The sequence below is a fragment of the Dermacentor silvarum genome, chromosome 5 (genome assembly GCF_013339745.2).
Source record: "Dermacentor silvarum isolate Dsil-2018 chromosome 5, BIME_Dsil_1.4, whole genome shotgun sequence".
NCBI classification, from domain to species: domain Eukaryota; kingdom Metazoa; phylum Arthropoda; class Arachnida; order Ixodida; family Ixodidae; genus Dermacentor; species Dermacentor silvarum.
In genome coordinates, this window is record NC_051158.1 from 27,868,130 (window position 1) to 27,886,303 (window position 18,174).

The window sequence follows — 18,174 nt, forward strand, 5'->3', positions numbered from 1 at the left end:
ATGATTCGCGGCTTGATGCGCGCTGTCTTTCGCGCACGCAAGGAATAGCGGGGTGGGGAGGAGGTGATCGCGCGTCTCGCCAAGCCCTGCCGTGCGCTCTATCTTGGGGCTAATTTCCGGCGGGGGCAAAGATTTGGGAAGCCGAGATGGCTGGTGGGTTCATGTGCGCTGTCCTCGCGCCCTCCTAGTGCTCGACGTTGCGTTATCTCAAGTTTCGGAGATGCGCGCGTTGAAGGTAGAGGCAGCTGCAGAAGCGCTCGCTCCCCTCAGTTGGCGCTCATCTTCACGCCAGCGTTGTGACAGTGTTCGCGGCAGTGTTGTATGGAACGGCGTTCCTGGAACTAGTTCCTTTTGGCAGGAACGCCAACGCCACCGTTCCATTAATGGTCGGTAGAACTGTAACGGTAACTCGTTAGGTTTACGAAGGAACGGCAGAGGAAACGGCATTGCTTCTGTAAACGTTCCACGGCATTCAACAAACGCACGCACGTGCGCAGCACATCATGCAGGGCGGATGGGCGACCGCGTGAGGCGCAAAGAATTACCGCCTCCCTGTCACGTGACTATGGTGCATTTTTTTTCGCGAGTTCTCCCTCATACTTTTCTATGACTAGGCTTCAAGATTGTCACGTGACGCTCCCTCCTGTAGACCATCTACATAAACACAGAGCTAGCTGCGGTGACCAAACCAGCCAGCGCAGATGTTGCCACCTCGTCCGCGCCCGAAGATATCTTCTCGTTCAGGCACCAAACTCTTCCAGCCAAGGAACAGGACGAGCTGTCGTGGTACCTGCAGGTACCAGTTGACTACCCGCTGTCGCAGATGAAGAACTTTGAGGGACTGAACCAACGTTTCCTCAAGTACAACATGACAATACCCTCAAGCGCTTCGGTGGAATGGCTCTTCGAAATTGCCAACGAAGTGCAGACGAAAAAAACGGGTTCGTCTGTCGGACACCAACATCGAGATGCAACTCTTGCTGAGTTCAAACAAGGAGCTTTTACTAAGTTGCCAATATGTATCCTGGACATTTTTTTCTCCCACTCATACTGCAATATTGAATCATCTTTCACTAAACGCTTATGTATTGTTCTTTTCGATGCGGTTTCTTGTGCAAGAAATTTGATTAGGTATATTGGTGCATATGAGTAACTTTCTATTTGCACATCTGAAGCGCAGTATCCCGACTGTGCATTTGAAGACATATGGAAAGTGCCATATGTGTTGCACTTGTAATAGACGGGCACCAAAGTTGCAGTCAGACATGTCTGGAGTATGTACGGTGCTCCCTAAACAAATTTGTCTAAGAGCGTTTCTTTGGATTCTTTTTATCTCCAGGTAATCTGCTGCCGGCGATGTTCAAATTCGTATAATATATGTAGTTCAATGTGAGTTTTAAATTGCTCACTTTATTTCGCCTCAGGATCTTCCAACACTATATTTTAATTTAAAAAATCAAATGTAACGTTAATGTAACAACACATTACAATGTTCGAAGTGTAACTGGAACGCATTCCTTTTGCATTAAAGGAACTTGTAACGGGAACTCGTTTCAAGATTGGCAAGGAACGAGGAACGAGCTTTCGTTCCTGTTTTAGAGGAACGTGCACAACACTGGTTCGCGGTCATCGATTGGGATCGGTTCATGTTTGCCTATGCGCGCGCGACACCATGCTTGCCAATTTAATTAGTAAGCGAATGTTTACTGCAACTACACGGCCGATAAACCTATGAATGTTACTTTGTGCAGTACTTTGGTAATGCTTCGTCTTTAAGTCAAACTGCAACTGTTTTTCTTCCATTTTCTTTTTTTCTTTCCTTAAATTTCCGCCTTGGGGCTGTGCGGTACCACATGGTAAGGTTTTATTTCCACAGGGATGCCAGCTCTCAAGGTTTTTGCTATGGGGTGGAGCCATTGCATGGCCTTACTAATGGTACATCCCACTGGTTCCTACCACACTCCTACTCAGTTTACAGCGACGCTTGGCCCCCTCGAGATGGAGCCAAAGAAAGCCTGCTCCAGCCGAACATGCTAGGTGCTCCCAGAGCAATCGGAGTCGCCATGTGATCAGTATTCTGTCGAATCTCGGTTGTACTCCCAGCTCAAAGGTGGGAGCACCTCCAAGCACTCTGAATGAACCGGGCAAATGAGTTCCGAGTGCTCAATTTGAACCAGCTGAATGTAAACCGCTCTGTGAAAGCACTCTACAGCGCTCCAATGTGGCCACTCAAATGTACCATTAATTCCAACATTTGACTCAACTTGCAATTCACAAAGGTGCAAGCTTTACAAGCACATCTTATAATACATAAAGTGTTATGCCCTCTGGTACAGATATCCACATTCAGCCGGTGCACCGTGAGACAGAGACCATATCATTTCAGCCTAGCTGCTGTATTTAGGAGACACTGCTTGTGTCCAGAAGCAGTCACAACATGCAAGCCACAAAGCTTTAAGCCTAATATTTAGAACTTCACAGCTGTTGGAAAATGTAGACTATGCTTTGCGGCACACCGCTCAAGCGTTCTAGACAGAAGTGCGGACGTCTGTACATACAATGAGACAGCATAGCCTTCAGCCACTGAACTATGTCACGACAGTTGCCTGTTTAACTGATGTAGCTGCACCGCATATAACATCAGCATGTTTCAAGAAAAAAACAAAAACAGTTTCTGTGGCTCATGGTACCATGTACCAACAGCAGGAAAGTTTGTAGGGAAGACAGCCAATAGGCAGACCACCAATAGGCATACTTTTGGCTGGCCTGTAAAACCGTAAAACACCAATTCAGACTGTAGCCATTGGCAAAAGAACAATAATTAAACAAGTGCCCACACATTGTCTGTACAATTAGTGTTTACTCTGTTGCTTTTAGCCCCGCAAGCATACATTCAACTGCAGGTTCTTTGTCAATGGTCTTTTCTTCCTGGGACCGATTTGATACGGACTCATCTGCTGCTTCATCTTCTGAACTGCAAGGACACAAAATGGACGTATTAAGGACGACTGAAAATGAAATGTCCCAATACACATTTTTCATTCACAGTGTTAACACACTAAAACTCATATGGCATTGTTTGTGGTCTACCTAGCATGTACACCGTCATCAGAGAGATTACTCTGTCATACAGAACAAAAATACAGGCATCGGCAATGGCCTGATTATATTATTATGAAAAGATGTATGTTTACTGATATTCATAAATAATGGGCGATCACAATAAGCAGAAAACAAGACGGCTTCGAAGTCCATACACGACTCGTCTTTCATTTGATCTGAGGAAGCAATCACAATGTCTTCATCTACAACCACATGACACCATATAAAACGTCCATTAAACAAATTTGGTTTTCAGTGCGCTGGGCTCATATTTATGACAAATGAAAGCTTTATGCGCAGAGTTAAATTTTAGTGTACGCCACTCTTGTATAACTCTTGCACAGTTAGTGAGCGAGAAGAACTTGGGGAACCAAGGGACTCAATTCTTATTAACTACATTCGTATGAAGCAACAGACAATGAATCCAAAGAAAGTATAGGGGAAGTTTATTTTTATGGTAAAATTGAAATGTAGAAATATCAAGGCAAATAAAAATAAAAGTGGTTGAAAAGAGAATATGCTGCAGGTAGGAAACTGTAGAAACCGGTAGGAACCTCAACCCACATCTCTGCATTACACATGCATTGGTCCACCAGTTAAGCTAGCTCAGTGCCATCCCTCCGGCCACTTTCATGGGTGTTTGGGTACAATGTTAGCCCTGAGAGTGTCAAGGCAGCAAATGTGGAATGCCCTTTTAGCTGCAGGTGCCATGTAGTGCACCGCATGCATAACGTAGATATGTGGGTTCGGTGCCCACCTGCGTCGAGCTATTTTTTCGTTCACTTTCATTTTTCTTTACGCTATTATTTCTGCATTTAAATTAAACAATGCAGCCAATTTCCCCAATGCTTTCTCTGGCTTCATTTGTCTGTCATTTCGTATGATTCTTGCAGTAAGTGGCATTAAAAAAATTATTTTCCTTTCAGATGCATCAGTTAGTTTGGTTGTATTGAAAACAGTCCAAAAGTAGAATTTAGGTGCTAAATTTATTTATTTTCATACTCTCAAGGCCGTGACAGGATTTTCAGTGACAGCATTTTTTTTCAAGGCAACAGTCAATGATGGCAGCGATAGAAGGTAGTTCCAATCACTCGTAGTTTGGGGCACGAAAGACTCTTAACGTGCGTCAGCACGACACGTGGCAATACCAACTTGAAGTGATGATCACCGCGGGATGATATTTAACAGCTCGGGCGCGTTGCTCCATGAACTGTGCCTGTTCATGGAACAGACACAGCCTACAGCGCAACTTACGGCGTGACAACAGGATAGGATGCAACGGACATGACCACCAAGATGTGTAATGTGTGACCATAAGCTAATTAGCTTTAAGAAGCTTGATATAAAAGAATTAGAAAGTCGCTCGAAGCCAGAAGGATGAAGTGATGCTATGTGTAGACAATAGCATCAGGTTTTCCCTCTAGTATGTCACTCTATACCTTGAATAAACGGCCTCCCGAAGGTGGATGGCATTTACGTTCAGGTTCTTACCTGTCAGTGCTGCTGCTGTCAGTTGGTGGCAGCTCCATGTCACCTGCACAAAGGGAGCGCAGCCAGTACAAGTTAGCCACTCGTGGCAAAAGTTCCCAAGTCTGTTCAAAATGTACAGACGGTACTTTCAGTACATTATGGGCATCACCTCTCTCCCCATAGCACATAGGCAGAAAAGTTGGTGTCGTAGATGTATGTACACCAAATGCACATCGCGGAATACATAAGTGCCAGTAGTGGAGCGGTCCCGAGAGCAAGTGCCTTTTGCCCGCACCATCACTATCCTCTGGCCCGACGAAAGATAATCGCAACTGTCAGCGCATGCCTAGCTCATTTTGCCATCTGCAGAGCACGGGAGAAGCACACTAATACGTAACACAATGAATTAAACACAACGGAATGACTTCGAGAAAGGTGTGTGGCAACGTGTTTCCAGATGTATCTTAGACGTTTTTTGAAAACCAGTTCCTACAGTGAGAATTCCCAGTCAATGACACAGGTTGGCCCCTCTGGCTTTGACAGAGTGTGAGAAAGCCACTTTGCGAATAGGCTTTCCCCAACCGAGATTTGAAAGAACGCAAAACAGGAATAAAATTTTTAAGTTAGCTTGGCAGATTATACTTTTGTAACTGCAAAAAGTATCTGATCACACTTTGATCAGAAGCTCACTAAGTGAACGAAAAAAAAAAAAAAAATCTGCGGTTTTACATGCCAAAAACCACAATCAGATTATGAGGCATGCCATAGTGGGAGACCCCCGATTAATTTCGGCCACCTAGGGTTCTTTAATGTGCACCTAAATCTAAGTACAAGAGCATTTGTGCAAGGGTTCGAACCCGCGACCTCGAGCTCAGCAGCGCAACGCCATACCCAGTGGGTCACCGTGGCGGGTGATAAGTGACAAAGGCCGACATCAATTTAAGATTCCCGCACCACTTATGGATTTTGGCAGTGTGCGCTTGGGGCTTGACAATTGTTGAGTAATACAAACATGGATTAAGCGATATTAAACAGTAAGCAAGGAGTCAAGCTAACAACTTTTGGCAATTTCTTGGGCTCGAGAAGAGGGCCCAGAAAGACAATGATACCCCACAGTTTTCAATGTAGCGCCGGCATCATCGGCGTCACAATTCAGGTTCGAAATTCAAAAGAAAAAGGTTCATGTCTTTTTTCTTCTTTCACCGTTTCTTTCCTAAGAAATGCAAACGACTGTTTTCAAAGAACGGTGCCCTAATCTGAAACAATTCTACGTCTGCGACAGAGGACAAAAGAAGTCGAAGGGATAGTCTGAGCAAGGAACAAAGCAAGCTTCGATAGAGCATTTAATCAAATTACGAGGAGCGTCGTTCGAAGAAAATATCAGACGCAGAAGCCACTGAGAAGCAATCACAGACACTTCGCAAAATATGTCGTTGACTCTTATGTTCCTCCAAATATTCTAAAAAAAATGTTGCCTGCTTTTCATATCAACAGTCACTATAAGTTGCGAGAATTTTGTGTGTTTCCTTGGATGTATGATTATATCAATCTTCTTTTTTTGTCTTCTCTTGTTATCCCCTCTACAATAGAGCAGAGTGCTCTGCCAGAGTAAATTATGGTTAACCTCCGGTATTTATTTTAGTGTTCCTTGAAAGGAAAGAAGCTTGCCTCGGTTTTGTCTGTCCCAGCGAGCCTGATCCAAATGTTGTTGCTGTATCTCCAGGACAGCCGTGCCATTAGCGGCTGTACTGTAGGCTTCCAGAAGCTCCTCGTTAAGCTCCAGGAAGGCATGTCCCCACTTGAAGGGCCTCAGGCACTCTCGGGCTAGCTGCTCAAAGCCTGCGTGTCCACAAAAGGTAGGTTCCAGAGCCAGATCGGTAAGATAGCAGTACTGGCATGATTACACTTGCTCAATTTAAAATAATAATAATAATAATACAGTCGAACCCACTTATAGCAATATTCAAGTGCCAAGAAATCCCATTGTTATAACCGGTGTGCACAAACAAGCAGAGGGGACAAACATTCAAACATTTTAATTAGACAGAAAGGAGTGCAATCGAACCTCCTTATAAAATTACTGCTTTTAACAATACTCGGATGTAACAATGAGCAACTGCTGCGCTATGAACGTATGTGTGGGTCCTATGCCTAAATGAACCGCTTCCTACAATGTTCCCATGTCGCATTATTGGCTATAACAATTAAATCTGGCTACTGGGTGCACTTATCCATCACCCCATCCACAACTCAATAGATCGCAGGCTCTCCACTGGCGACAACTACAAACCAAATCATACAAGAGTCCTGATACTAATGCACGCTATTTATCCAGAAATATACACAACAGATAGATGCAAAGTGTGTGGCACCAGAGCCAGGATAGAACACATGCTATGGGAATGCCAGGAACTAATACACGATAATGAGAGCGAGACCTCCACCTGACAGCCTCCACGCACGGATGGCAGGCCACGCTGCTCAGCTAGAACCTGGAAGACCAACTCTGGGCAGTCCAGCGGGCCAAGGAAGCCGCTGGGAGACAATAACTCTTGGCTGTAACCTCGCCGGGAGCCCCAGCCCACTAACTCGCCGGATGCGAATCGTTCTGATTCGAAATAATGTTTTTCTCACTCACTGAGTGAGTGTAAAAAAGAACGGGAAATCAAGGGGGACAAAAATGCGAGCCACTTTGCCACACCCGCCTTTGCGCCCCGCACAGCCCGCCTTCATCACCCCTCTCCCTTCCTGGTTCGCCTGGTTTCTGCATAGACATAGCACACACACTTGTGCGTGTTTCGACAGTCTTTTGTTGCGGAAGATGGCCACCAGTATGTCAAAGGAGATGAAAGGTGGGACAGCAAGCGACGAACAATCACCAGAAGACACGGGTGCCATCTATTCCTTTGAGGAATGCGTAAAACGTTGGACTGTCTTGCGTGTGCAAAAACTTGAAAGGGCAAGCTAAAAAAATACAATAAAGTACCTGTAATTGACTGGTGTATCGTTTCAAATTAGGTGCTGTAAATAAACGAAACAATTATTCTCTCTATTTTCCAAGTAGGAAAATGTAAACGAAACTGGGACTACTTCCAGCAGGGATGCACCAGGTGCACTTTGGTTCCGTAAGCCTTTGCTTCATAGCCAAGAAAAGTTGTCTGCAAGTATAGCCTTATTTGGCATCAGCAAATCTTTTTCCGTGTCACGATGCCAGGTCCAGCTTTTCGGGACCAACTTTAGTTTCATATTAAGGTATCTTACAAGTGTTGCTCAACCTTACTCCACCCTTTCATGTGCAAGAAACGTGTGCTAAAGTTTCTAAAGCTATGAAAATATGCATCAGTATTCCTTTAAGGCACAGCTTTCCACTGTGATAGTGGACCACCAACATTGCTGCCATGGTGATTAGTGCAAGCCATCATACATGGCATAAAGACATGCTGTAGGAAAGTCTACACACTCCTTTCACCATGCCCCTCTCCTTAAAACACTTTATGGATGAGTGCTGCCTACGGGCAACAAACCAAAAAACAATTATTTTGGTGAATTTCGGTTTTGAGTAAGGGGTATCAGGCTAAACGTCTTCGGTCAACACTAAATGATAGGCAGCAAGCATCATTTTGTTGGTTTAGAGCAGGAGCAGAGGACGAGGCAGAAGAAGTGTGGTGCGTGACTCCCCTACTTTTGAAACACTGGTCAGAGAAGAAAGGCCGATACAAAATCCCCAGCTAAATTACAGGTAATGAGTCGAAGTGCAATGTACACCGCTGTTTCACGTCTGACGAGAACTGTCTGTACAAGTTCCAAATGAAGCCATGGGTGGCTTGGGGTGGAAGATCGCTTCCAGTGTTCTACCTGGTGTTGCCCAGAGGCAAGAAACCTATTGCTGAAAAAGTTTTCACAAAGTGATTTTTCTTTTCGTTGAATATTCTTACTCTCGGAGTATTTTCTACATTACGATCAAAAATAAACATTTTGTTCAGGTATCCTTATGTCTTGTCTTTAAAGGCTATAACTAGCCAAATTAACTGCCACAAGCTCTAAGTGCATGATTAATCAAAAACAATGCCGCTGTCCCATCACGCATTGCACCGATCGAGAAGCAGCCGCAATGTATACACACACCTGTGATGTAGCAGGCAGCAGGCCAATGCCTCGACGCACGACAGCTGCAGGGGTCGGCCGTAGTTGACAGGGGTTTGCAGCCACGAGGTGGGGCAGCAGTCGTGGATGGCCTCCGCGCATCTGTCCGAACGGCACTTCATCGAGCCGTGCCCATGAGCAGTCGACAAGCGCCACGCCATGCTGCGACACCACCTCCCTGAAGAATTACATTTTCTTATTTGTTTTACCAAGGACGCATAGCTCTTAGGTCAGCTCTGAATGTATGACCTACTTTGCTAGTCTACCTAGCTAATAAATAAGACTTCGATTCAACCTATAAGAGCGTTTTAATCACATCACCACGTGGAACGATAAGTGGCAGCAGGTCGTCACACTTCATTGACATCGTTTACAAAACGCCTGAAGGAATCCACGACGGCCACGAATTCCGGGGACATTTCACACAATCGATATACGCAGTTTCTCAGTGATCTTCTCAACTAATCGCTCACTTCGATTAGAAAAAGTTCGCTAAGTCGGGACTGAAGCTGCGCAGAATTCGTTATTTCGAGGCTCCAAGTCCCTGAGCGTTAAGAATACGCGAACGTGCGCTCCGCTAACTTACACCGCTAGGCAGCCCGGCTACTGTGCGTTCGCATACTTCTTAAAACTCACCTGTCCTCAGGTGACAAGCAGCGGGTGGCCGACGGCGTGAGTACGACTCCGGGAAATCGCTGCCCCAGTCGCAGTAGCCGCACGAGACCCTTGCGCGCTAGCTTGCGTCCCGTGCATCGCTTGGGATCGCAGTGGCCCAGCTCCCACATAGCCGCCGAGAAGGGCCAACGCACCCTCTCCTCGCCCCTGTCGTCATCTGCAACGTGCAGCAGAGACAATTCTATCATTCACAATTCACGTAACGCGAGGCCACCGCTCCGATTCAACTTCGCGCCTACCGTCTCACCGTCGGAGTCTCTCGCCGGTCTCGGATCCGAGGTGTCATCGCAGCTCAGTCGCTCTTGCTTGTTTACACGACCCGCCGAATGTTTGCCTCCTCTACTTTTGCCGTGAAAACGCTTCTTCATGACGACTCGCAGTCGGGTTCACGACCACACGCTCACGTATTGCTTCGAGAGACGGAAAAAACACGAGCGACACAAGCCACAGCAGACCACAGATAGCGGAACATGTGTTCAAGAGGGTTCAAGTAAGACCGGAAGCTTATCAGGCAGCATCAGGCTCATCGACAACAACCTCAGTTTCTCTGAAACTTCGGAAATTTAAAGCGTGCCGCGTGACAACAATCAGCGGTACCTGCACACAAGCTTCTGTCGTTGTGGCCCCAAATACACAAGTTTCTGCAGCATACGTGTGATAGAAACTCTAGCCGCTGCGTGTACGCATGCGTTAAAGCATTCATCATCATCAAATAACGAAAGCGGGAAGTTTGAACATGCGATATACAGCTGCTTCAACCGAGAAAGAACTGTAGTCTATGTTGTAGGCTCTGCGACGATGCAGTTGAGCATGCAATAGACAGCTACTTCGATGGAGGGCAAACTGAAGGCTATGTTGTAGACTATCCAACAACGCAGCTGGTGCAACGAAACACGCGGCGAGTTCCCGATTCTTTGGCGGCCGGTGCTTTGGGCTGCGGCAACAACTGTGGTATCCTATTTCTTGTTTGCCACTTTTTTCTGTTCCGTTCCTCGCATAAAGGCGTTGCGTGTCCATTGTAATTTTGCGCTCTCACAAAATAGCGTATTCATCCGCGAAATTCCGGGCATACACGGATTTTCACACTGTACAGCGTTTCATGTGGCTGAGACTCGCGGGCGTAACTTCTTATGCACTAACAATTGAAGCCAAAGTTATCGAAGCATCGGCATTGATGCATTCGTTTGCTTCTTTTAAATGTAATCATCCATTCATCTGGTTCGTCTGTTCAACTACACACTAGATTGTTCCCAGTTTTACCATTTCCAATTGTCACTTGTTCTTTGGCATGTTGTCCATGTGTACAACCACCCGATTCGTGGCCCATATCCAACTGTAGGTATGTGCCATATCTTTCAAAGGCTCGTCATAACCTTAGCATTAGCCTTTAATGACTGGCCAACATTATCGTAGCAGTCATACACCATTGCAAGACATTACATCTATGTGCAAGATTATTCTACAGAACATTGTGCTGCACAGTTTGGCTATTTCACCACCACAAGTCTCCGATTCCATCCAACATGTTTTGCTGGCTGTTGCAATTATTTTGGATCGTTTTCAACCTTTCTTGGGATCAGCAAGGAACCTGTCAAATGGCCTTTTCAGGCCATTGCTTTTTTTCCTGCTTCGCAGTTCTCTCCAGTTGTAACTGGACCCGCATGTACGTAACTATTCCTTGACATTTATCCTTTTCTGCCATTTGCTTACAGTTAATTGCTTGAATGCCTACGAATTCTTTTATGTTGTTTGCAGCGTTATGTGCATAACTATAACAGCAAGCTACAAGCTCCTGATAACATGCCATGTTTTTCAACTGTGTGCCACCTATGTTAAACTCCCCTTTTGACGAACTGTGGTTGCAAGACTAGGGAAATGTTTTACTGTACGGTTTCGCCCGATTCCAACTGCACACCTGTTTAGGCTAAACAATTATGTATCCATGCAAACAGTTTGGAACAGTCCTAGGCACCAAAGTAGGAGCACATAAACAATACCTTTCAACTGATGCATGTACACGTGAAATGACAGGAAGGAATATGATCGCACCTTTATGCAGGCTTTCAAAATTATATCAGACACTGAAAACATGATAAACTAGACTTCTCACTGTAAGGCGCTCTTTATATATTGTCAGCTGCAGCAAGTCATTGTCAACAGATTCATAATGCAGTGTGACCTAAGATAAATAAAATTTGCCTAAATTCAGCATTGAAACCTGCAAAATAAATCAGCAAAAAGGAGAGTAAGTAATAAAGCTGAACACATCCTGACAACCAGATATTTTACGGATTGAACAATGACAATATTTTTAACGTTTTCATGCAGTGATAGCATGCTTGGTTTCAAATGTCAATCAAAGAAAAGTCAGCAATGCAACCTGCGTCGGAGTCCCACATTTTTGCTTTGAAGCGTAATTGTCAATGATTATGAAATAAAAGTTACCTTGCATACACCTCACTCGAAAAGTCACCAAATTCTTTGCAAGTTTTTTTCTTTTAGCCAATGATGCATAAATTTTGTTTCCCATTTCACGTCTTACTAGCTCCACGTCGGAGGTCAGCTAGGAGTTTGTGTCGCTGCGGCGGTGAAAGCTGACGGCGTGGTCCAGAACCGCAGCCTGCGCGAGTGCCTCGATCTGGCTGTATGATCAGGGCACCGTTAGTGACGAATCATTACTAAGAACAGCCAGTAAAGTACTTCCAACGAAAGGTGTCAGAACGTACTTATGATTGTTTACTTGCTTGAGATCTCACTGTGTGAGAACTCACGATACATTAAAGACAACTTTGCTGCCTTTGATGCATCAATTGCTTAGATTGGCATAGATCTAAAAAGGGATTTTTCGTTGTTTTTTTTACAAGATGCAGACACACACACTCCCAAAAGCATCATGATAAGCTTCTCAATTTCATATTTTATTCCCAGAGACCACTTTAAGGCAGCACTTTCATTTTGCATACCTTCATATGAAAATTATCACAAAAGCAGTATACTCTCAAGATGTGCTAATTAGTTATGCAGTTTGGCATGGATAAAGAAAGAAAAAGACAACACAACCTATGCAGCAGAAAAAATTGATAGGACTAGTTCAAAGATGATATACATTCAGCAGTTTAAGATCCTAAGGAAGTGGCTCGTATGACATCAACGAACATAACAAAGGAACAGATAAAAACTCTTGAAGCCGGCTTGGTTGTATGGCTGCAGGAATACAGCACGTACAACTGAATGGCCACCACTCTAAACTTTAAAACCGTTTATGTAGCTGTGAATGAAATCAACAATGCAAATTGCTTATCACAAACGCAGTGCTTATAAAATATTTGTACATCAACAGACAAATATTATTTCACTGAAACAGCAGAAACATTTTGCTCAACAGCGCCAACATCATCACTACTGCTGTGCAATTTGCGGTTGCTGAGAAACAAGCGGCTCAAATGTGCTCAGCACACAGACACCAGTAAAAGCCTGGATTGCCTTGGCTTGAACTCCACGTATTAGAAAGCACAATGCCACTAGTGACATCTTGTGGAGCAGTTGCATAACCAAAATGCAACAGGACAGGACAGGACAGGACACTTTACAATGCCCAACTCAGGCCTGCTCAATCCCCATGATGAAAAAGCGTCTATAAAGATGACATAGTCACTTATGTAGATTTCCCACTAAGCTACATCTGTCAATGAGAGAGTCTAATACAGGTGTCACACAGGAACTTTCAATCGCGATCGAACACGATCAGAATCGAATTCCATTGCGATTGGCTCCCTTCTGCAGCTTGCACAAGGAGCCAATTGTGACCGAGAAATCAAATCCCAATTGGGCTTGATTCCGAGTGAAAGTGGCCCGTATGACTGGCGAATAAACCCCCGAAACATACCCATTTCAGCTGTAAAAATAGCATGATAATCAATTGCCTTGCAGCTACTGCATTCAAACGTGCAGAAATGTCTGCTAATTGCAAGGCACTTTTCTGCACCGTAATACATCACGACAGAAACTGCATTGAAACAGGAGTCCTGCGACAATTTGGTTTAGCCATGGCCTCCGAATGCCGGTTGGAAAATCTGCGCGCAAATCTCGAAGGCCATGGTCTAACGCATGTCCACAAGATGTCTCTCCATTGGCAGTGTATGACTAAAACTCGGTGTTGTAACGACAGCGCTGCAACAATTCAACTCAGCACATTTGGTATAGAAAATTTTGGTTCAGCAGTTCTCCACAAGATGTCTACACAGGCAGCGCAGCTTCAGATCTAATCTACGCAGGAACACGTTAACAGTAGTATGTCCATGTAGTACAGTGAGCCTGCAGAATACAGGCACTGCAATTCTGGACACATAAAGTTCACAAAGACCCTAGCGAACCCTTGCCAAAAACATTACTGAATAACTGGTACTGATACGCAATTAGCAGAGAAGAAATTTTTGAAAGTAGCCCACTGCTGGTCCACTGATTTCCTAGAAATTTCCGTTCTGGCTCTCACGGGCAGTTGGCTAGCTTTCCTGACAACTATGGCCGATTCCCTAAGCTTGTGCAAATGCTACTGTCATGACAAACACGTACGCACAGTGAAAGGTTGTGTGGAGTCTATTTCACTATTGATCGTGAATGTGAAGTTGCACTGCATGAACCTGTGTGTACGATCGCGTTTCTTCGTTTGTGTCTTGTCACACCTATGCAGCCCAACTTCACATTTATGATAGAACACATAGCACTTCACAGATCATTTGGTATGTGTGCGTGCAATTCACAAATTAAATTTCAATGTTTCTACAGAAGCTCGCTGATGTATCTTGTTGAACATGACACATTTAGGATGCCTCAAACATGCACGTGCACACACAGGCATTCGCACACTTCATAAATGCAAGAGCCTTTGACTCAAAATAATGTAAAGAACTGTGCGTAATCCACACTTCTGACTTTAAAGACAAGCCAGAGCCACACTTTTACTTTAGCAAGTTAAAGCCATCCTCTCGTGGGGAAAACAAAAAGCAATTAATAAAAACCCAGGTCAGTCCATGTTGAATTCATGGTTGAAGAACAGCACAAAAATTAGGACACAGACATCAGAGACTGAACAGTCAAAAGCGCAAACTCATTAAGCTGTCAATGTTAAAAAGTTATGTTGAGCATAGCATAGTTGGTGCATTTTGTGGCCAACAAAGTTATGCTTCTTAACATATACATGGTTGTGCGGTGGTATAATTGCTTGAAAACAAGGAAGCCAATTATTTATAAAATTGTTGTAATAAAACAGAGAGAGAAGAAATTGACACTTTATCAGTTCATATCTCGATAAAAGAGATGCAGATGCTAAACGAATCCATACAGTAATCGGAATGCAGTATAGTCGCAAGAACTTTCCGAAGTTTTGTGGGCACCTCAAACAATTTCGTTTCAAATCACAACAGTGTGCACAGCGCCAATCAACTTGCATTCGACCATTTGCAGCATAATGAAAAAAAAAAAACACAAGTCGGGCTGCTGATGGAGAAATATGGTTAAGCTAGCATTTCCACATGCTGATAAAATGTAGCTGGTACAGTTAAACCGCGACATAACAAAGTTGGTAAAATTGGCAATTTGCTTCTTTATACCAAAATTTCTTTATATTGAAATTCAACCTTTTATGCAAATAAGTACAGTTGCCGATGGATTTTTCTTACATGGAAGGGGGATTAATGGGCAATAAAAAAAAAGCAAATTTTAATGAGAAACAAATTCATTTTGTTTAATTTGAGAGCCGGCTACGAAAGACACGGTTTCATGCTGTGTCGACGATATCTTCACATCGGCGATACAAAGCAAAGCCAGCCATGGTTTCGCATCCATTCCGCCTCTGCGGTTGATAGCTTTGCCTTGAGTGGGATGAAAAGCGATAGCGTCGTCCAGACGCTATCACCAGACGCTATCACGAAAAGTGATAGTGTCTGGCTTTAAATGCGTCTCCGAAACTCAAGATTACGCAACCTCCAGTATCAAACATGCAGGAAGACAGCGCACACGATGCCACGCCACCTTGACACGCCCACTCTTTGCACACGCAGCAGGTTATCTCTAAAAGCAGGGTGCGAGGGCTACGTATGCGCTCAGCCACGCTGACAGGCTCTTTTCCCCTTGCTTGCGCGGGAAGACTGTATGAGCCGGTATGCTCGTGCTGGAAGACAGTGCGAGTTAGAGCCGAGAAGGATGGTGGCTTGATGAGCATCAAGCCACCATCCTTCTCGGCTCATACTCGCACGCTTTCACTTCGTACATACAGCATACGGCGCGTGGGATGCGATATGATGTTATCACGCTTGGACTTTATACGGAACATGAGGCTGCTCCGTTTCGGCGGTCGATCTTGGTTGCTTGGCGCGCCATTTGAGAGGCGCGTTCGCAGACAGCCGCTTATAATTCAACCATTTGACCATCTTCGTTAGCGAAAGTGTTCATTTATTGTCTCGGTATTCCTTTGCGGCAGCAGTAAATTTTCGTTATATTGAAATAATGTATAAACACACTCTGTTATATTGAGGCTCTAAATACATGGTGTTCTATCGACAGGAAGTTATAAAAAATTATATCCTTTGTTATATAGAGGTTTAACTGTATATAATATGATATATCATATATACTTGCAATACACGATATGATATGCCCTTCGAAGAACTTGCAATAACTTCAAGTTTCGCTGACATAGAAAGGTTGGCACAATGGCAAATCTTCGGCACGACCACACGTGCGCGAAGTAAACACTCTTACTGCCGCTCAAGATACAAATGTTCCATGAATGCAGTTGTCACTTTTGCTTTTGAACACGTGCAGCAGGTCTTGAAATCTCAAATCAACAAGTTTACCACTAAACAATAATAATAATTATAATAATAATCAAGTAACACAATGGCTGAGAAACAAGATCAACGACACAGGCAGTAACCATGTTCTTCAGCAAATACAAACTGTAGGACAAGAACGAGCTCTGCAAACCAACTTGAACGACTCATAACGAAACACGCCACAATGAATTTTCTAACCACAAGGCACATAATACATTGCGCGGCAGGCGAGGTACACTCGGGTTCTTAAAACTGTGTCACTGGTATTGTTCACCTGTACTCCAGATATATAGAAGTTCTTCATTCACGTGGCAGTGAACTCACTGGCATACTTTGCAGTACACAATGTCAGATTTACACATGGGATCGCCGAAATTTGGGGGCTGATCAGGAAAGTGCCAGCAATGCAAAGCTGATCTTCACAAGACACTTCGCACTGGCTGAGAAGCACCGCAGGTGCACCGCTGTGCCTGATTTGGTCGCAGATGACATCGAAGTGCCGTGATCACTCGGTCAGTTGCCTGGACTGACTCCATTGGTGTCGGAGCCGTCGACGTGGGAAGTCACTCGACCACTGAACGCTCCACCTGCGAAGCAAGCAGCACAGCTCTTGCTTAAGAAGCAAGAAGTATGGCAGCAACCACTTCATGCGGTAGTTAATGTTGCACATTTAGCAGTGTTAATTAATTAGAACACATCACAGAAAACTGTTAACCTAACTTAACACTGTTCAATGAGCAGCGTTAGGTTGGGTTAACAGCTCTTTGTATTGCATTTTTCCACAGTGTGCAAACATATTAACCGGAACAGCAATGGATTCCGTGGTACACTTTGGGCGTGCATTTCCTGCAACTAGTGTTAGGCATAAAGTTTTTAGCAACTTATTATGCTTTGAGCACGGGCTGACTTCAATTGTGCTATCACAACATGCCTCCTAAAATGAATAATTAAGGGTTAATTAGAGAAATTTTGTTATTTATAACAGCCAGACCTCAATATAATAAAGACGGTTGTAACGGAGTAAATGTGTTTCTTGCCAATTACTGAATGCAACCAATATATATGCTTAAAGCATATACCGGATATACAGTCGATCCCGGATATATCGAACTCTGAGGGAATTGCGAAATAATTCGATATATCGATAATTCAAAAGATAAAATATCACTATGTATATGAAGCTTATCTGAGATCTCCGCACATCTCTGACAGTTTCCTAAGATCGTTAAAATCCAGAACTTGCCAACTTGCTTCTCCAAGACCATGTTGACTGCACAAAAGTTGGCTTATTTTGGCGCAAAAGTTGGCGCTGCAGAATGGTCTTTCCAACGCTAACCCTAAAAGCCCGCGTCGCCCAGACACAAGACCACGGTGTGTCTCGCACGCGTCGAAGTGTGTGTTGCACATTTTTATTCAAGAAAAGGTAAAAATAGACACACTGCAGAAGCATACTAGCCTGTATGGATACGTGCCATGCTGCCATCAGCGCACTTGTACAGCGAATTGTGTGTCAACGTGCCCGGCCGCATGTCTGTTAAACCAGCGCCTCTTCCATTTTTTTAATGCCAGCCAGATGCGGCCGATCCAACCGTTCACCCCCCTCTCCAATTGCCCTTTCCTACTCTCCCTCGTCGGTTGGCGTTCGCGCCCGCCTTTCGGTCGCGGGGGAGAGTACCCTCTGGGTGGCGCCTCACGACGGAAGTCGGAGGAAGTAATCCTGACAGATGCGTGAAGCATCTACTGCATCTCCTCCAGGACTGCAGCGGCGCGCGCTCAGACGCATGCGTGATGCAAGCAGTCGTACCCTCTGGGTAGCGTCACATCGCGGCAACTCACTGAACTAAGGCGCACCATCGGTTCCCATTGCGGGGCGAGTGATTGCACTGGCATTGAAAAAATAGAGGAGGCGCTGGTTACACAATACGTGCCATTTAAACGGCCGATCGTCGTA

General features: G+C 44.6%; 2 protein-coding genes across 3 annotated transcripts in view; both read right to left on the minus strand.

Annotated features, from left to right (window-relative positions):
- Positions 1-2,840: 2,840 nt before the first annotated feature.
- On the minus strand, positions 2,841-9,895 carry LOC119453168 (18S rRNA aminocarboxypropyltransferase-like). Its single transcript, XM_037715178.2, is given in 8 exon segments — positions 2,841-2,974; positions 4,594-4,636; positions 6,241-6,411; positions 8,698-8,716; positions 8,718-8,768; positions 8,770-8,893; positions 9,352-9,547; positions 9,638-9,895. Coding segments are annotated over 8 exon segments (840 nt in total). The 5' UTR covers positions 9,759-9,895; the 3' UTR covers positions 2,841-2,859.
- A 2,388-nt stretch (positions 9,896-12,283) lies between these two features.
- The window catches only part of LOC119453167 (exportin-6-like), a 41,740-nt gene continuing 35,849 nt past the window's right edge, over positions 12,284-18,174 (minus strand). For both annotated transcript variants that reach the window (XM_049667606.1, XM_037715176.2), the window contains exon 19: positions 12,284-16,810. The gene's annotated coding sequence lies outside the window, so the exon portion shown is untranslated. The remainder of the gene's footprint in view (positions 16,811-18,174) is intronic.